The sequence below is a fragment of the Barbus barbus genome (genome assembly GCF_936440315.1).
Source record: "Barbus barbus genome assembly, chromosome: 9".
NCBI classification, from domain to species: domain Eukaryota; kingdom Metazoa; phylum Chordata; class Actinopteri; order Cypriniformes; family Cyprinidae; genus Barbus; species Barbus barbus.
The window spans coordinates 5260861-5281277 of record NC_136737.1 but is presented as its reverse complement, the minus strand read 5'-3'; the positions used below and the strand labels follow the sequence as shown (position 1 = coordinate 5281277).

Sequence of the window (20417 nt, the reverse complement as noted above, 5' to 3'; positions counted from 1 at the left end):
TAAGCACACTGCATCATTTATGCAGCAGCTTCTTGTTACAACTGACTGATGGAAACAGGCTCCTTCACTTATTTTACAATATTATTAGAAAATACGGGACTAGTTTTCATTGTTATGCTGATGATACTCAACTATATATCTCAACAAGACCAGATGAAACTTCTAAACCAGGGGTTTTCAAACTGTGAGGCGCCAGCACCTGTCAAGGGGGGCGCGAGCATCAATTAATTCAGAGACATTGCCTTGAAGATTTATGAATACGAGCTTTCAAATCTTCAGCCATCCGCTAGGGGGCAAGCTGACTCCCGCTGTTAGGCGACAGTGAGAATGGTGTAAAATGATTTACGGTTAGTCATGTCAGAAATCCAACCACGGATTGGCATGTTGTTATCTCAGAAACAGGCTCAGCCATCACACTGAATCAGGTAAGCTGGTTATATATTTATGTTTCTTAATGCTACGCACTGGAAACGCAGCAATGTGTTTGATGTGAATGATGTTCGCACACTTTTTTTGGGGGGGGGCATAAAAACCATTATGTGTGTGTGTCTGTGTGTGTGTGTGTGAGAGAGAGAGAGAGAGAGAGAGAGAGCCCAAATAACCAGCCAAACTGTTGATTATTTGTCTAAAGCAGGGCTTATTTAAAATGTTTATTTGTTTGTCTTGTCATATCCAGCACAATGGTCAACCATTGTTGTTTTATTGTGCTTTATAAATAAATTGAACTGAACTGGACTAAAGCATGATTCAGTGCACATCTATATGAGGTGGATGCTGTAAAGCCATTAACACAAGCACATAGAGGATATCCACTGTCAGTTAGACACCTTCACTGTTAGCGTACACACATAGAGATGATAAAGAAAAACATGCCCGGACATAGCACCTTTTTTCAGAGGTGGATGTAGTCGGGCCGGTAGGAACAAATTGATGACTAGGCATTAACATATAACATACAGATCAAACAACATTGATCCTGTTAAGGTGTCAATATGCACCCTTTGCCCCCCACTATTTTTCCACAATCAGGAAGAACCCGACACCTCCAGACTGGAAGCTAGCTACAGCTCAGGAAGGAGCACCATAAAAACCCCATGGCACAGGTGACAGATAAAAACCTCATAAATCCACTCATAAATCCATCAAAAGTCAAATCTAACATCTATTTTGATCTCTGATTTACACACCCTACGTCATGTCAGTCAGGGGTGACAGGATCCTGTGACGTGACAGTCAGGGTGACAGAGGGGGTCACATAGCTATAAATCAGGTCATAAAATACACCCCAGGTACACATCTAACATATGATAACCTGTCAATCAATGCTGACACGGATCATAATTTAAGTCATAAGTCACAACTACTTACTTCCTCTAAAGTCAAAAATCTGGGTGTTATATTAGACAGCAACTTGTCCTTTGAAAATCATATTTCCCTTGTTACAAAAACAGCATTCTTTCATCTTAGAAACATTGCCAAGCTTCGAAGCATGCTACCTGTTTCTGATGCAGAAAAGCTAGTTCTTGCATTCATGACCTCTAGACTGGACTATTGTAATGCACTGCTAGCTGGTTGTCCTGCATCTTCAATAAACAAGCTACAGATAGTCCAAAATGCAGCGGCTAGAGTTCTTACCAGATCAAGAAAATATGATCATATTACTCCAATTTTACAGTCTCTGCACTGGCTACCTATTAAGATCCGTATCATTTACAAAATATTATTACTTGCCTATAAGGCCCTAAATGGTTTAGCTCCTGTGTACCTAACTTGTCTTCTACCACGCTATAATCCAACCCGCTCTCTAAGGTCACAAAACTCTGGACTTTTGGTAGTACCTAGGATAGCAAAGTCCACTAAAGGAGGTAGAGCTTTTTCACATTTGGCTCCTAAACTCTGGAATAGCCTTCCTGATAACATTCAGTGTTCAGATACACTCTCTCTGTTTAAATCTAGATTAAAGACGCATCTCTTTAGCCAAGCATTCACATAATGCATTTTATAATCTTGTACTGCAGTTATATCTGATCAAATGTGCATTATTATTATTCTTTAGCTTGCGTTGAACAAATCATTTTTGCTTCGATGGAACAGCAGCTATGCTAATTATGTCTCTATTTGTTTCTCTGTTTCTGCTAGGAATGACAAGTTTCAGTCTGGATCCAACCCTTAAATGATCTGAAATGACCGAACACCTGAGAAAAGATAATACCAACCCTTCAGAGGACCTCAGAGGATGCCAACGCTCAGACAACATACAGAATTACCAAATTTTGCCATAAATTAAATATATTAAGGTTCTGCAATATATAAATATATTGTGGAAACTTAAATTCCCGTGGAGCTGCTTTGCAACGATTTGTATCGTAAAAAGCACTATACAAATAAACTTGAACTTCACAGTTTTACTTGTGTCTCAAACAAGTTTTTCTTTTTTTCTTTGTGTGTGTGTGTGTGTGTGTTTGTCGAGAGCAAGTAAATGATCTCATTCTGTACAAACTGTCCAATTATTTCTCCACCTTCCAGTGCAACTTTAAACGTGTTGTGGCTGCATGAGGATGACTGTATTGTCTAAATTCACCAGCACACTTTCCACTTCCGTGTGTTTGCACCGTGGGAGGAACTTTTTTGTTGTTTCGAGGGCTGTCAGAAATGGGGCTGGGCCAAATCACTCGACAAATTCCTGCATTTATATCAGGTTACATATGTCCAATATACATAATGCTGCTGTTTTTTATGAATCTCAATAGTCCTTTTCTTCAGTGCATCTTTGGACAAGTGCTTGGGTAAGTTAAGTTTTGCTTTGTGGATTCTTAAAATCTTATTTTCTTTAAAAGCATCTGAAAATCAAGCAAGGTTCTCACGTTATTATATTCTTATATTAAAATATATACAGTATATCTATATTTTTATTTTTGTATTAAAAAGCACATCCTCTCAGTCACACAAATGGGAATCATGGAAATGAAGCCCCTAAACTTGTTTTTTCTTGTGAGGTGTTGAATGAAACGGAAAGTGAAACCACTCGAAACATACCTTTGGATTAAAACTACAGCCATTGTCACGGTTTCACGGGCTGGTGGTGTCATGTTAACGACAGATTGTCATCTATATGCGATTTCTCTTTTCTACAGCAAACTGTGGTGATTTCATCTAGTCACATTTGTGAATGAACAGACTTGTTCTTCTGTCTCTAACTGATCAGATTTACCCGTAATAGAGTTTCTTTGACTTTTCAAATCTTTGTCTACTTCACAAAATGAAACATATTTTAAGGTTTCGTTTGACCATTTAAAGAGTCGTCTAGTGATCTCTTTCATTTCATGCCCAAATCCTTCATAAACCGCTCCGGTGACTCATGAATGTAGTGATACAGTTTTCAAAGAAAACAGAACATGGATGTTTCATTGTATTGGTTGACAGCTGCATGATAAAGGCATTCATGTGTAAAGATCACGACTTCAGTATGAATGGCCAGAAATGAGTTGAAGAAAATTTACAGTAGACCATTGTGAATACCTTTTTTCTGAAGATGCATGTATGCTACTATCTATCTAATTATTATATTCATTATTCTATATGGGTTGTATTCATGTTTGTATTGTCATTATCGAGCATGAGTTTTATTAAAAACAAACAAACATCTCAGAAATATTCATTTATTGCCTTCTCTGTCTAATTCACTTTCCTCTCAATTTCATGTTTGACAGGCATCATGAAGGTCGCGTCTTTCAACATCAAGAGATTTGGGAGAAAAAAACTCTCTGATCCGTTTGTGGTGAATACCCTGATCGAGGTGAGGCCTGACCACACTTAAGGTGATGATACACAGGGCAACATTTTGAACAATGTTGCTGGGCAATGTTGCCGTCAGCGGGCAACCAGGTGAGATACAGTGCCCAAGACAATCTAAAGTATCCAGATCAAAATATGTTCGCCATTCTCAATGGGAAAGTGCCCGAGCAACATTGCTCAAAAAAAGTTACCCTATCATCTTTACAGAGAGTCCAGAGTCATGATGGGCTGCAAAACATCAAGCTTGACGAACGAGCGAGTGAACTTCCTCATAAATAATTCTGATTCTGTAACATGATATTTATCTTAATGTCTGGTTTGTTTTACCGTTGCTCCCTTTCTTCAGATAGTGTCACGCTATGACATTATCGTTATTCTCGAGGTAGTGGATAGGAAAGGAGTTGCAGTGGAAAACTTTCTCACACAGCTGAATCAGTAAGTCAACCAGATGTGTTTTTCAGTGGAAAACATTATTACAAAACAAAATAGTAAATATGGCTGACTGCTCTTTGACAGGTTTTACAAAACAATTAATTACAAGATGGCGATCAGCCCACGCCTGGGAAGAGGAAAATACAAAGAACAGTTTATGTTCCTTTACAGGTAATTTTAAAGTTGCAAAATGTCTGCAACCATCTGATGTCAGAGAGATGAACACATTCAGCTACATATATACACACATATATACATATAGTTATGAATAAAGATTTCAGATGTGTATATATATTCAATATAAAGGGAGAAAGTGGTGGATTTGGTTGAGTCTTACCAATACGAAGACGATCAGCCTGGAGATGAAGATGCTTTTGCCAGAGAACCGTATGCTGTGGGATTCAAATGTCATAAAACAGGTAAAGTATGGCATTGTCTATTAGGTTAGTGAAACAAATGATAGGTAAAAGGAGTCATGATTTTGGCTCAGTATAGTACGATGTCATGTATTTTCAACATTTTGAAAATAATGTGTGTGTGTGTGTGTCCCAATCATTGTGTGACATCATTCCCAATTTATGCAATTGACAGTCAAAACAGCCCCCCACCCAAAAAAAACTAAATCAGTGGCTGAGCTCTAACAGAGGGTGTGGACACAAGTTATTGTAATATTTATTGATTGTAGCCTACTTATGTCTCATCAGTGTTGGAACATTTGGTGCTTATAGCAGTCCACTCAAAACCAGGTGATACAGAGAAGGAAATTGACGAACTGTATGATGTGTTTACAGCCGTCAAGAAGAAATGGAAGACTAAAGTAAAACACAAAGACCACACAACACAAGCAGCTACATTCATGTTATATTTTCATTTATTGATTTCATCTTTGGCTCCAAACCGTCAATATACTATTTGAAGCCATGCATAATTCCTTTAACAAAATAATACATTGAGTTTATAGAAAGTTTATTAAATGTCATCATTCTGTTAGATTTAGTCTTGACATGTCAAGGAATAACACATCTGTATTGTGGAATTAAAAACAGCCAGAACATTTTTTGACCAATCAGCATTCAATGCCACTTATTTGTTCTTAAAAATACCAGTAGTTGATACAATATATTTTTTTAATAATAATTGATACAGAACATCATGATTTTGGGGGACTTCAACGCAGACGGCCAATATTTGTCTGAGGCAGCCAAGAAAAGAACCAGAATCTGGGGGAGAAACTTCCATTGGTTGATCGACGACAGTGTGGACACCACAGCCAGCAACAACAATCAACATACATACGATCGGTAAATAATCACACTGCACAAACTAACGCATTTGATTTGATGTCACTCTCGTTAATATGACACATATTCATACACAGGATTGTGGTATATGGAGACGATATGCTGAATGCTGTTGTGCCATATTCTGCGAAATCATTCAACTTCCAGAAAACCTACGAACTGACAGACGAGGAAGTAAACAAGAATCATTTGAACTGATATTTAATCACACTTAACATAGTGACATGAGTTATTACTGTACATTGAGCTTACAGAATGTTTTTTGAGTGTAATATTTTTCTAAAACATAGATTTAATGTCTTGACAGGCACTAAAAGTGAGTGATCACTATCCAGTAGAGGTGAAACTAATGTGAAAACGTAAGCAACATAAACGCAAGACACATGAACAGCAGCACAATGATGAAAACAAACAATAACATACGTTTTTTTTCTGTTCAGGTTAAAAGAAGATGATATTGTGCGATGGAACCAGACATATGGACATGAAAATATGATTCTGGAGATCTGAATATAAAGATGGATCAGCTTTTATCAACACTTCTGTCTAGTGAGGCTGGATATACTTCAAATGTTTGGATATTGTAGTTGTTTTGAATGTCATATGAATGTTTCGCAATCAAAGACGTTAAACATCTGACATGGTAATTTACAGTCTTTACAAACTTTATTCCTTTACAAGAGAAATATGAACTAAAAAAAAAAACATTGTGTTGCCACTGTGGACCCAAATCATGAGTTGGTGGTTTAAACAGCAAGCAAATAAACACTAAAACGCACTCATTTCTTCCCAGACTTCTTGATTCCTCCTCCAGCTACAAAAGAAAACAAAACAGAATTTATTATTGACTAAATAAAAACTCAAATACTACATAGAAAGATTCCTGGTGGCTTTACGTCTCTTACTTAAAGGTCCTTTTCCAGAAGCTTTGGCTTTCAACTGTTCCATTGCTTTCTGCTCCTCTTTCTGTTTCTGTTTGAAAGCCATGTCCTCCTGTAGAAATGGGTGAAGGTGATTAAAACAATCTCCCTAGTCATGAGGCTACTTCACTTTAAGCAGCTTATCGTCCACAAGCCATAATCTCATGTACTGAACTTACATCGTCCATCTCCTTCGACTGCTTTTTAGGAGCCTTGAGGGGTTTCTTTTTACCTCCTGCATCAGTAAGTATTTGGATACCATTATAACATCGATCAATCATTAAAAAATAATACATTTGGCAAATGTTTCATATACACATTTATTAAAATTAATAATGAATTTAAAATAGATTTTCATTGTAACAATACAAAGAAAACCCCAACCCATTCATTAACATGTGGAATGCATTCATACGGCTAATGCTAATAGCATCGTGAATATAACTTAAACATTAGAAAATCAACAAGGGTGCAATCTATAAGATTGCAAACGATAAAAAACATCGGAACTTCTTGTTTTTAGTCCATACGACGTTCTACGTGATGAAACAGTCATGTTTATATTTTTATTTTTTACCGTCTCTTCCAGACATGATGCTCAGATTATTTAGCTAATGCGTTTTTCCACGCTGCCAAGACCCCCGCGGTTACCCGGATGTAGTTTTCCCGTCAAGTGCCTGATTCATTTTTAGCGAATCTGTTTGTTCGGAGGAAATTAACTGGTTCAAAAACTAATTTTATTCGTTTGAGTCAACGATTTTATTCCTAAAGTTATAACCTCCCACTGTTGTTTGTTTTAAATGATCGCTTAATGCAATAAAAGAAGTCGAGGGACTTAAATGATTTGCGAATCGGTTCAATTGAATCGTTAAAAAAAGAATCGATCGAAAAGAGCACCGATCAGCCTGTGCCTGAAAGAAATGCCCTCTCATGCCGCAGAATGACATTTCAGGACATTTGAAAGATATACTGTTCAGCTTGTAAACATGAGAAATTAACGTTACTGACCCGAGCAGAAACGCAGGTGTGAGTTTTGTTGGTTCATGTCCTAAAATTAATTCAATTATAAATGTAAACATTGTTTGCGACATTAACGTCAAGTTGATTCATTCATCAGCTCGAAAATTAATTTAAGTTATAATAACAGTTTCGGGACATATAACAGCGACTTCATTTGAACATAATTATTTTTAATATAGTTTACCAACATGGACATCTTTATATTATGTTGTGTTGCTGACTGAATCCGAAACGAAATTTAGTCTATTTATCATTATTATCCGTCTATTTGATGTATTAATACATGTTTTTATCCATTCTTCAAAACATCATCACTGCCTTCATGAATAAATACTATAGTAATTTATAGTGTTTTTTAACCATAGTATAGAAAACTGTATATTATAGTATTTACATCACTTTGGTAATGAATGCTAGTGTATTAACTATACTGATAAACTGTAATAAATACTGTAGTTTTTATTATAGTAAACTCCTGTATTGTAGTATAATATACCCTGTCGTTTAAAGACAGTACAGTATTGGAAGTCATTTGTTTATATTACTATAATTGTTATATTACCACAACAAATTAATTCAAGTACTTTAGTATAGTATGGTTCAAAAACACTATAAATGACTATAGTATTTTTAATGTGGGGGATACTACCCTATGAATCATCTCATTTGTATTATGTTTACAGGTTGCATATTTGACGTGTGTCGACTCCACATATGAGGCTCTTCAATGAGGTTCAGAGGGAACACTGTATTACCAGGAAGCTATGTCTCCACATGTCTCTACCGACACCAGGTGTGTGGCCCGGTCCAGTGCAACCTCCACAGAACTTATTGCACCCAGCAGCAAAGTCCGAAAGATGAGCCGAGTAAAATGACATCCGTTAAAGAGCACACAGCATCTGCGGTAACGTACGCAGGAGAGCTGGGAAGGAAGTGGGGGCGAAATGCAATGAAAAGCGCAACAGTGAGCGTCAACTACTGGTGGGAGCGATACGAGGAGTTTGTTGGACTTACTGAAGTCCGAGATGCTCAGTCCAATGTCACAGAGGTAATGTATGACAAAGATGCACCTTTCATTAGCTACATTTACTCATAATCAAACAATCAGATTGGTGGCTCAAAAATTTCGGTAAAAACCTCAATTGATCTCCTTTTGCTCAATCGATCATATTTGAAGGGGTTTGAAATAATCCTATCAATAGGTTCCAATCCTATCTTCTAAATCGGATTCAAAAATACCATTTGGATTCATTCTAACTAACCTAATTATTGCATGTAAACAATCACTGTTGGATTCATTTAAATGTCAGTATAATCTGAATGTTGTTTTGCTGTTAGGCTGAAAAGGGCTTCATGGTCGCCAGAGGAATCGTCAAAGAAGCTCACACCAGCCTGGAGGCTCTTCAGGTTCGGCTGAAGGAAGTGAGGGACCGTTTGGACCGCGTGTCTCGTGAAGAGGCACATTACTTAGAGTTAGCCACACTGGAACATAAACTACTGCAGGTGAGGTAATGTACTTATATAAGGCCAAAAAATTGTCACAATAAAAAATTTCATATCAGTCGATATACATTTCAAATCTTTTTTCTTTCATGTTTAAAAGGCAGATTTTTGCCCCTAAGTGAAAGTTGTTGAAACCAGACAGTTAATTGTGGTTTTAATGGGATAGTTCACCCAAAAATGACAATTCTGTCATTAATTATTCACCCTCATGTCAATCCAAACTCCTTGAGACCTCCATTCATCTTCAGAACACAAATTCAGGTATTTTAGATGAATTCTGAGAACCCTCCATAGACAGCAATGTAATCACCACGATTAAGGTCCAGAAACATAGCAAGGAGATCGGTAAATTAATCCATGTGACATCATGGTTTCAACCAATATTTTATGAAGTTACGAGATTACTTTTTATACGCAAAGAAAACAAAAATAATGACTTTATTCAACAATTCATCTCCACCCTACATTTTTTGCATTCAAAACATTTCTGCCACAATACCATGGTGCAGTTAGTGTTACTACAGTAAAGCCATGGTAATTGATGGTGATTTGTAGACTGAAAATCCTTCTGACTATCGTTGCACACAGTGTTTCTCCTGTTTGCCAGCAGTGTTTCATCTGGATTTAAACTAGTTTAAATCACCCAGGTAGGGTTGCACCAGCCATTCGTCAGTTCTTACTTAAATTAGAACGTTAAGTCCACACTAGAGGCTTAGTAACTACTAGCTTAGTTTGTTACTAAATCTATACATTATTTGGTTGCACCAGTTGTTCGTAAGGCAGGACGTAGCTAGTAATTCGTAAGCTGCGTAGTCGCATAATATGACATTTACCCTAAATCGTCCAATAGAAACATTCAAATACGCCAGCAAAACTTGTTTAAACGTGCTAAAAAAGAAACAAAGTACGTTTATTCACATATTGTTCTCTCTCTCTTAATATGCACGTCAGTGTAAATGTCAGCAGCATCATATATGCCTAAAGGATGGAAGGTTGTCGGGTAAAAGAAGAGCATGTTGATGCAATTCACTCAGTCTGCTATTTTATTCCAACCGTTACTCCTGATCAGATGCTTACGTAAATATGTAGTTTATACGTAGAGTTACACTTCAACTAAGTGTAATGGTGCAACGAAAAAATATTTATTAGTGCATAAGTTGTAACTAAGGTGCCCATTTATGTCAAAACTAGGCTAAGTTGTAACTTACGTACAGCTGGTGCAACCAGCCCAGTCGTTTGTGTTCTTCGCTGAATTCAAGCGCTTCACACTGTATCTCACAGCGCTAAGTGCTCGCATGAACAAATAAATGCATCTGCGCTAGTAAACTCACGCTGTGATGCCGTTTGAACTATGAGCTAAGCGGATAAACGTGGTGCGGTTTATCAGCGATGTTTCGTTCTGCTTTTGGTGCATCAAACCCTTGTTATCCTTTTATCATGTTCATTTTTATCGCTATAATTATCATTATTGTTTTATCGCTCAGGCCTATACGTTTATGAATTGCACCTTTCCTTTTACGCTTTTGTCGTTTACAGGAAGAACGGCGTCTCAGAACGGCCTATGAGAATGCAGAAGAAGGTGAGCGAGAGAAGTTTGCGCTCTTCTCTGCTGCCGTGCAAGGGAGCCACGAGAAAGAGAGGACCAGGGCCGAACGTACGAAAAACTGGTCCGTTATTGGTTCAGTGTTGGGCGCCGTCATTGGGGTAATGGGCTCCACTTATATAAACCGGGTACGTTTGCAGGAGCTCAAGAGCTTGTTGCTGGAGGCCCAGAAGGGACCGGTGAGTCTCCAGGAAGCCATCAAGGTCCAAGCCAGCATGCACAAAATACAACAAGATGAGCTCAGTAACCTCATTGACTCACTCAGGACGGCTTTGAAAGGCAACGTAAAAGATGTGAAAACAGTCAAAGCAGTGTTTGTCCCACCAGCGGCTGCCGTTGTCTCTGCATCCAGTGCTTCAGAAGAAGCGATTCAAGAGATTCTCCAACACAGCCAAAGAGCCCAAGGGCTCATTGAAAGCCTTAAACCGCAGCTGGAGCATCTGGAGGAGAACGTCGGGAAGGTAGAGACCGAGCTGCAGGCGGTCAAGACGACCCTACAGTCCCGTCCTTTGCAGAAGCCAGTCATCCAAACCCGAGACAGGCAGCTCTTTGTATGCGATACAGAGACTGTCGTTCAAGGCCTCGGTCAAACTGAGAAAAGACTGGAGATGCAGATCAACAAAACAAGTCTATACAATACAGTCCTGACATGTGCTGCGTTTGCTGTGACTGTGCCAGTTCTGTACATACTGTTGAGAGGTACTTAAAAAGTATGCACTTTAAGCGCCAATTAATACACTAAAGAATAATGTACCTAAAGACTACAATTATTGTCCAAGGTTGTAAAAGATTAAATATTGTCAATATTAAGTATCACTGTTGTAGTTGCATTCTTTGTGTTCTTTTAATTCTTACGTCATACTAAGATGATAACATACTGTACTAAAGAATGTAAGTAATATTAAAGACTTTAAATGAAATTCTTTCCACAAAGAAACACCAGTCATGTTTTTTTTTAAAGAAAATGTGAAAAATCTCATTGGTTTTATTATAAGCATAAACATAATCTGAACCATCTGAGGGGTCACATAATTTGGCACTTATGTGACTCTTCACTGTAGATCGAGCTGCTTGCTTTTATTTAAGATAAAATGCGAATTTTCACTCTAGTCTAGTTCATGTCTAGTTTTTCTTTATCAATTCTAACATGTCCGGCCCTTTTCACGCGTCAAACCAATGAACGTTGAGTTTGGAGTGACGTTGCAGCCACCGGACCAATCACAGTGCTCAGTCTCGCTTCCTCAATACATATTCATAGAGCTTCGCGCGCTTTATGGTCACGTGGAGCATTTCGCGCGAAAAGTCATTTTTCCCGGGAAAAAAACAGTCTACAGTCGAGTCTTTACACAGGACGGACGTGAGAAGATGGCTGTGAGTATATTATTTATGTATACATAAATAAATCGTTTAAATGTAGTTCAGATGTGTTTTTAAAGTATTTTAAGTTTGCAGACGTGTTCGAAGTTATGCTAAGTGTGCATGGCTTGTCTATATTGTCTAGTAAAGTTGAAATGTAAGGCTCTAGATATTACAATAAACATCCAATAAATATGCGTTCATATTTACACATACGTTGTGATTTTAATTTGATTTCTGTATTAAATGAAATTTGTTACAACTAAAGCTGTCCAATTAATTCACTTGTTAGGAAATGTATAAATATGACGGAAATGTTTGCTTTTAACTGAACTAGAACTGGCGTATGTAATATATTCATATAAATAATTATTTTTAGACTATTGTCTGTTGGAGAGTTAAGTCGGTCTAAAAGGTCCCACGTGGGTAAAACTAGTTTCTTTGTTGTGGTTCAACAGTTGTTAGGAGTTATAACTGATATTTCTTAAATAATATGATATAAGAGCTTCGGTATTTAACCTATTGGCTGACTGACAGGTCTGTTTTTCTGAAGTAATTATATTTCGTTTCAGTATTATTACCTCAGTCTGATCTAACGTAGTTACACCATTGGTCTCAAACTCCTGGAGGGCCTCAGCTCTGCAGAGTTTAGTTCCAGCTCTAATCAAACACCTGATCCAGCTAATCAAGATCTTCAGGATCACTAGAAACTTAAAAGCAGGTGTGATTTGGAGCTAAATTGTGCAGAGCTGTGGCCCTCCAGGAATTGAGTTTGAGACCAGTGAGTTGCGCATTACATGCATTTTGACCTATAGTCTCTCTTTTATATTCTAGTGTAAAACCTTTTTGCTTTATATGGCACTGACATTTTTTGGGTTCAAAACAGGATTCATCAGAGTCGTTTCACATGGCCACCAGCCCCAGTCGCGGCTCACGGCGGGGTGACCTGACCTCCAGCCCCGGCAGAGACCTGCCCCCGTTTGAGGACGAGTCCGAGGGGCTTCTGGGAGACAATATTCCTAATGAGGACGATGGAGACGGAGAGGAGCTGATCGGAGATGGGATGGAGAGGTGAGAGAGGGGATTTATTATATTAGGGACCTCATGAAACCGGCCAAGAACATGTTCAGGCTATATTCAACCCTCCAACAATACAAAAATTTCTGTATGTAGTATAGCAACTATATATGTGCCTTTTAAACAGTTTTTTGGATGTTTACATTCAAAGGTTTTTTATGCTAAGTTTGGAATATTGCATAAAAAATGCACATCAGGCGTTTGAATGAGATATTATGACAGCGTTTATTATTGCATGTAGTCTTAGTTGCATGTAATTACGTTCAAGTAATTGATCGTGTAGGAAAACAAGAGCCACAATGGCTCCCCCAGTTTCACCAGCTTTTATTTTTATTATCCATACTTTGGTTTCCGAGGGTGTCACAGTTTTGTTGTCTTGAATTCATGGTAATTAATTGGTGCTTTTGCTAATTTTTTATGCAATATTCTTAAACTTAAATTCGCAACTTTGTATGGAAACAAAGCTAACATTGGAGCTAACATTCAAATCTAATAAAGATATTAATTATAATTGAAAATCGACCTCAGCTTCTGTTCTAAACTATCGGGAGCCCTTTTATAACAGAGCCCAAACTTAAATTCAATTACTATTTATTTTTAACTAATCAACACTCAAATAAAAAAAAATTATATGCAAACATGTAAATTGTTTATAAATTAACTCCTAAATTATACAATTTCTGTTTGTTGTTGAGTCATAACTTTGAGTTTCATAAAATATTTATTTAAATAATTAAAACATCACTAACAGGTAAAGTGATTATAATGAAGTATAATCTAATATTTCGTAAAATGCTCTTCACTAGACTTTATTTCTCTGGCAAATAGACACTTTATGCGGTTGAAACACTTATTGAACGATTACGTGAAGGGTGAGATGTGCATTCAGGTATATTTTGTTAAAACTAGAAATAAAAGCATCAATCAAAGGCATTTATTTTTTTTAATTTCCAGGAAAAAATGGAACAATTTGTTTTGTACACGTGCGTACCGAACAGAAAGACCCGTACTGAAAATTTTTGGTTTGAAAACGTGAACACGTAAACCGTCACACGCCTAATTTCTACTGTAAATTTCACAGAGATTACCGTGTCATCCCAGAACTGGACCGTTATGAAGTGGAGGGTCTGGATGAGGATGAAGACCTCAGTGAACTCTCTCCTGGCGCTCGGGCGGAAGCAGAAGCGGCTATGAGACGGCGCGACAGAGAACAGGGCCTTGGTATGGGCCGCATTGGACGCGGGCTTCTTTACGGTGGGTGTTTTAGTGATCAAAAAATAGTCCTACCACAAGCCACTCAAATAAAAAGCCGTTGAACTGTAATCTAAACCTGTTTGTGGTTTTGTGATGGATAGACAGTGAAGACGAGGATGATAAACGACCCACAAAGAAGCAGCGGGTTCTTGCGGAGAGGGCAGCTGATGGCGTCGCGATGGACGGTGAGGATGAAGAGATGATCGAAAGCATTGAGAACCTGGAGGACATGAAGGGCCACACGGTCAGGGAGTGGGTTTCAATGGCCGCCCCGCGGCTGGAGATCTACCACCGCTTCAAGAACTTCCTGCGCACACATGTGGACGAGCACGGGCACAACGTCTTCAAAGAGCGCATCAGCGAGATGTGCAAAGGTGGGGGGCGGATGGTCGTCTGGGAGCACTGTATTATTGATTTCGGGGATACTTAACTTGATATTTTGCGGTCTCTACAGAAAATAAAGAGAGTTTGTTGGTGAACTATGAGGAGCTGGCATCCAGAGAGCATGTGCTGGCGTATTTTCTGCCAGAGGCTCCCGCCGAAATGCTGAAGATCTTTGACGAAGCCGCCAAAGAGGTGGTACTGGCCATGTACCCCAAATACGACAGAATCGCACACGAAATACACGTCCGTATCGGCAACCTGCCGCTGGTGGAAGAACTTCGATCACTCCGGTACGGACAAGTCCCCTTCTTTTGTGTTTCCTAACACATTTTAGACATCAGTCCTCTTTTGGGTCATTCAGGGAAAAAAATTAAATATGAAATTAAGTAATAAAATATAATTTAAATGCAATTTTATTACTTTTTTTCCCCTCCAGGCAGCTTCACCTGAACCAGCTTATCCGCACCAGTGGTGTCGTGACCAGCTGCACTGGAGTTCTGCCGCAGCTCGGTATGGTGAAATACAACTGTAACAAGTGTAACTTCATCTTGGGACCCTTCTTCCAGTCCCAGAACCAGGAGGTGAAACCGGGCTCCTGTCCCGAGTGTCAGTCGCTCGGTCCGTTTGAGGTCAACATGGAGCAGGTGCGTGAGGAAAACATTTCTGTGTGGTTTGCAATTGAGAGTATAATGTATTTGGGTGAACCTTAAAATATTTAAAGAAAGGGGTGGATTTAATTATTTATTTATTGCTGTTTGTTTGGGGAGGGGGGACTAAAGTCTGTTTATACCCATTTTTGAGAAATTCGTCTTTATTTTATCTGATCCAAACAGAATTTAGCAAGTGGTGTTTAATTAACCTTTAATCTGGCTTATACAGTAAAAAGCTAATACATGTTTGAGGAATTCTCTTTGCCTTCTTGCTTATCTGCTTATGTAAATGTGCTCTTAAGAGACCAGCTTTCGCCATTTGTTGCCATAGCAGCAGAAAGCAGCTGTTTCTTTTTTTTTCTTCTGGTGTTAACTAAGGTTCTTGCCTTTCACAGACTGTGTACCAGAACTACCAGCGTATCACCATTCAGGAGAGTCCTGGCAAAGTGGCGGCGGGCCGCCTCCCTCGCTCCAAAGATGCCATCCTGCTGGCCGACTTGGTGGACGTTTGCAAACCTGGAGACGAGATTGTGAGTCAACAGACCCTGATGAATACAATATATATATATATATTGTCAGTTGCGCTATAAGAGCTTTGCTCAGTTTATCTAGAATCTCTACATAATCCATTGACAATTTGAAGAAAAGTTTTGTTTGTCTAAGAGGACCGAACGTCCACATATACTGTTTCAAGAGTGACAAACGCGAGTGTAAAAAATTGAGTGAATCCACTAATTCCTCCGTCCATCACTGCTATGATTGACAGTGATAACTGCCCTGGGCGAAACGATCTATCTGACAAACTGATGTCAAAAATAGAGCTGTGCATTAAGTGATGCAGAGTAAATTCAGAGTAACTAAACTACAACAGCAGCAAGTCTGTGTTGGGTGAATATATTTAGCAGCTTCTACAGTTAAAACACTCTTCTGGATGTGTCCTTTTTTAAGGCAATGCTTAATGTTTTTAAAATAAATGCTAAAAATACTTCAAAATTTTTAATGCATTATTTATTTATATTGCTATACTACTTCAGTACAGTACTAAAATTTGTTATCACCATTTTATAATAAAATTAAAATCAAGACCTGAAAACTTGGAAATGGCAACTGAGCTATTGAGTGATCCTCTGCTGCCGTCTACTGGATATAATGATCATTTCATGTAGTTGTCCTCTCAAAAGTCTTTTTCCAAAAAGTTTTTTGGCACATTTTGTCATCTCCATGAATGAAAAGTGATTTTTTTTTAAAGAGAATTTTAAAGTTAAAAATAGTTTAGTTTTTTTTTTTTTTTTTTTTTTTTTTTTTTTTTTTTAATATATATATATTGTATAAGTTTAAAATAATTTTTTTGTGTTTGCATGTCTTTGTCACCTTTTCACCCATGATGTGTTTGCATCCCTGACTATATCTATATAAAATAAAATTCAAGTAAAATGCTTTTCAAATATGTGTGCATTTATATTTTTCCTCTATGTAACATTGTAAATAATGCTTTGATTTACATTTAAATAAAAAAAAATTAAACTCAAAATGGTTTATTTTTACAGGAGCTCACAGGAATCTACCACAACAACTACGATGGCTCTCTCAACATGGCTAACGGTTTCCCTGTCTTCGCTACTGTAATCCTGGCCAATCACATCGCCCGTAAGGATGAGGGCGTGGCCGTGGCAGAGCTCACCGATGAAGATATCAAAACCATTGTGGCTTTGTCCAAAGACGAGCGCATTGGAGAACGGGTGAGCAATGATCTCACAGCACAGTTTGAGCTTGAAATTCAGGCTATAATTAAAGTTTCTCAAGATTAAGCTTAATTTCCCTTATACAGATTTTTGCAAGTATCGGTCCTTCCATCTACGGGCACGAAGACATCAAACGTGGTCTGGCGCTTGCTCTGTTTGGCGGCGAAGCCAAGAATCCAGGTATCCTGCTTGTGTTCTTTTTATTATTAATAATTAATTGTTATTAATTAATTGCATGTCCTTTGGAGTCAAAGTTGCTCAGTTGTCTTCTGGCTTCCTCAACAGGCGGCAAGCACAAGGTGCGTGGCGATATTAACGTTCTCCTATGTGGAGATCCAGGCACGGCCAAGTCCCAGTTCCTAAAATACGTTGAGAAGATCGCGAGTCGCGCGGTCTTCTCTACAGGTCAGGGCGCTTCCGCCGTGGGTCTGACGGCTTACGTGCACCGTAATCCCGTGAGTCGAGAGTGGACGCTGGAGGCGGGAGCTTTAGTGCTGGCAGACCGAGGAGTCTGCCTCATTGATGAGTTTGATAAGGTGAGTGAACGTTAAAATCGGGACCAGTTTGTAGCTTTAAAGATGTTTTTGATGCACTTTCACCAATTTTTGGGGCCAATTTAGAGGAATTTTGAGTTGAATACTTAAGTGAACCAGTTTTTTTTCTACGTAATTTAGATGAACGATCAGGACAGGACCAGCATCCATGAAGCCATGGAGCAGCAGAGCATCTCCATTTCTAAAGCTGGAATCGTCACATCACTGCAGGCTCGCTGCACTGTCATTGCTGCCGCCAATCCTATTGGTGCGTTCTGGGAGCTTTTTAATGAAAGTCTAAATGAGGGTCATAACTTCAATTTTGCCATCGGCACTTCAAGAGTTGCATGTTAATCTAAAATGCAGTCAGGTTCTTAATTGCTTTCTGCCGGACTAAAAGTTGCAGCAGTGTTTTTGGCAGCAATCTTTTTTTTTTTTTTTTTTATTAAAGTTTTCTTTCTCTTAAAAGGTGGACGTTACGACCCGTCTCTCACGTTCTCTGAAAACGTGGACCTGACGGAGCCCATCATATCTCGATTTGACGTTCTGTGCATTGTAAGAGACACCGTCGATCCTGTGCAGGTGAGTCTGTTGACATCTTAGGGGTGTTTACAGTTGTGTATTACGCGCTCCGTCTATAGGCATGTGCGATGTCCATCTACTGGACTGCCATGCATGATATTGCGGTTTTAGCCGTTTTCGTGGATCCATGTGAACTGGGATCATTTTGACAAAATTTGCCATCTGCATGCAAAACTTAAAAAAAAAAAAAACACGAGCCTTTCTGTTTTTAGTACATTGTCATGTAAACACCCAGTGACTGCCCAAGTTTTGTCAGTTGCTTTACCGATAATTCTCTTCGGTTTAGGATGAAATGCTGGCTCGCTTCGTGGTGGGCAGCCACATCAAACATCACCCAAGCAACAAAGAAGGGGGCGTGGCCGGTCTAGAGGAGGTGGTGCTGCCAAACACCTCCGATGTCCCGCCCATCCCTCAGGATCTGCTCAGGAAGTACATCATGTACGCCAAAGAGCGTGTGCGACCAAAACTCAATCAGATGGACCAAGATAAGGTCGCCCGAATTTACAGCGACCTTCGAAAAGAGTCTATGGTAAGAGTCTCATTTGAAGCCAAAGACAATTTTAAGTTCCACCATTTTTCAGGCCATTCTGCAATTTTTCGTAAAATGCGCACAGAAAACCGTTATCGCTGAAACGTCAGAGTAATTGTATGTTGTCTCGCAGGCTACAGGAAGTATCCCAATTACCGTGCGTCACATAGAGTCCATGATCCGCATGGCCGAGGCACACGCCCGCATGCATCTGCGGGATTACGTGCTGGAGGACGACGTGAACATGGCTATCCGTGTCATGCTGGAAAGCTTCATTGACACACAGAAGTTCAGCGTGATGAGGAGCATGCGGAAGGTGAGAGAACTGGTTGTACCAATCTAGCATTAATTTTCCATTTGTGGTAGCTGTGCAAGTCTAGTGACTCCAATGATTCTGTCCAATCCTGGTTAAGTTGGTAACCGAACTTGCATGTTGCATTTTTACAGACGTTTGCACGGTATCTGGCATTCAGACGAGACAACAACGAGCTGTTGCTCTTCATCCTGAAGCAGCTGGTTTCCGAGCAGGTCGCGTATCAGCGCAACCGTTACGGAGCCCAGCAGGACACCATTGAGATTCCTGAAAAAGATCTGGTGGACAAGGTAGATGTTTAAATCAAGAAGTTCCCATAAGTACTGAAGTTACGTGTCAATTTGCGAATTTGTTGTAACGCTGCCTTTTTTGTTCTCAGGCCCGACAGATTAATATCCACAACCTGTCTGTATTTTACGACAGCGACCTGTTCCGCTCTAACAAATTCTCCCACGATGCCAAGAAAAAGCTCGTCGTACAGCAGTTCTAGGCATTCGTTCTGGATTTGTTCACAAGCTGTTGCTTCGAATCTCTTGGACTTGTATATATTCTGTCATGAGACAAATCGTTACGTGGATTGAATATTGTTTTTGGTCCTTTCATGAACTTTTTACCGTAGTCGTTACGGTTGTAGTGACCCCTTGGCTTATGCGGTCTTATTGACTGCATGTGAAATGATGTCGTTCTTGAACTTTCTATAATGTCAGTTTTGCAGAAGTACTGCATTTTATTAAATTTGTGATGTAAAATAACTTTTGTACTGTTATTTTCTGAACATTAAATCTTAAACTGTGTATGTAATTGACTGTTTTTAATTTTTATAGTTGTGTAATCTATTTAACGAAGCTTTTTAGCGCCTGTGAGGGGGGATGTGTGTGTGTGTGTGTGTGTATATATATATATATATATATATATGTAATTGTGACTATTTCATAAAGATTCACAAATCCTTAGAATTGCAAGTTTATATCTTGTAGTTCCCAGAAATAAACTTAAAATTATTAACATTTTCTGAAAATTCTGAGTTTTTGCAAATTTGACTTTTTTTTACTATAAATTCTGAATTCTATATCTCCCAATTCTGACTTCCTCAGAATTCTGAGTTTACCTTGCTGTGGAAAAAAATAGAATTGTGAAACGTGAACTCAGGAGTTAAGAACTTTCAAAACCACGCAGTTCTGAGAATGTGAGAGGAATTCAAATTGAGAGATATAGCGCCAAAATTTAATGTTGCAGTTATCCTTTATTTTCTTTAATTTTGGGAACAAATAAATTTGGGACAGCAAATATTTTTTTTTTTACATCGCTAATAAACAAGTTTGTTTGATTATGCACTGCATGAAACTTGCGCTATTGATGATAATCGCAGTTTTCCGATTGGTCAAGGTCAGAATTCCATCGCTGGCCGTTCATTCTAGTTTCA

General features: G+C 38.7%; 4 protein-coding genes across 6 annotated transcripts; 3 read left to right on the top strand and 1 right to left on the bottom strand.

Moving 5' to 3' along the window:
- Positions 1-2641: 2641 nt before the first annotated feature.
- Positions 2642-6310, top strand: LOC306874947 (deoxyribonuclease gamma-like). Its single transcript, XM_079425285.1, has 10 exons — positions 2642-2786; positions 3711-3796; positions 4142-4230; positions 4312-4398; positions 4534-4646; positions 4932-5044; positions 5374-5528; positions 5606-5702; positions 5836-5887; positions 5969-6310. Exons 2-9 carry the CDS (start codon positions 3716-3718, stop codon positions 5881-5883), a joined length of 783 nt encoding a protein of 260 aa, XP_079281411.1. The 5' UTR covers positions 2642-2786; positions 3711-3715; the 3' UTR covers positions 5884-5887; positions 5969-6310.
- Positions 6168-7127, bottom strand: tma7 (translation machinery associated 7 homolog). The gene is made up of 4 exons (XM_079425314.1): positions 7026-7127; positions 6628-6683; positions 6434-6521; positions 6168-6342 (listed from the first exon to the last, which is right to left on the bottom strand). Exons 1-4 carry the CDS (start codon positions 7039-7041, stop codon positions 6308-6310), a joined length of 195 nt encoding a protein of 64 aa, XP_079281440.1. The 5' UTR covers positions 7042-7127; the 3' UTR covers positions 6168-6307.
- LOC306874905 (mitochondrial potassium channel-like) lies at positions 6487-11504 on the top strand. Of its 2 annotated transcripts, none has more exons than XM_079425231.1 (4): positions 6487-6691; positions 8152-8516; positions 8807-8971; positions 10508-11504. In XM_079425231.1, exons 2-4 carry the CDS (start codon positions 8196-8198, stop codon positions 11279-11281), a joined length of 1260 nt encoding a protein of 419 aa, XP_079281357.1. In that variant the 5' UTR covers positions 6487-6691; positions 8152-8195; the 3' UTR covers positions 11282-11504. The 2 variants fall into 2 exon arrangements, with proteins under 2 accessions (XP_079281357.1, XP_079281356.1); XM_079425230.1 differs by lacking the exon at positions 6487-6691 and adding an exon at positions 7313-7472.
- A 349-nt stretch (positions 11505-11853) lies between these two features.
- On the top strand, positions 11854-19793 carry LOC306874890 (DNA replication licensing factor mcm2-like). 2 transcript variants are annotated; one of them, XM_079425204.1, is made up of 16 exons: positions 11854-11945; positions 12817-13001; positions 14089-14261; positions 14363-14635; positions 14716-14935; positions 15082-15289; positions 15691-15825; positions 16843-17034; positions 17124-17217; positions 17323-17573; positions 17712-17838; positions 18040-18152; positions 18439-18681; positions 18815-18997; positions 19129-19284; positions 19374-19793. In XM_079425204.1, exons 1-16 carry the CDS (start codon positions 11940-11942, stop codon positions 19482-19484), a joined length of 2670 nt encoding a protein of 889 aa, XP_079281330.1. In that variant the 5' UTR covers positions 11854-11939; the 3' UTR covers positions 19485-19793. The 2 variants fall into 2 exon arrangements, with proteins under 2 accessions (XP_079281330.1, XP_079281331.1); XM_079425205.1 differs by having other exon boundaries at positions 11900-11945; positions 14109-14261.
- Positions 19794-20417: the final 624 nt, after the last annotated feature.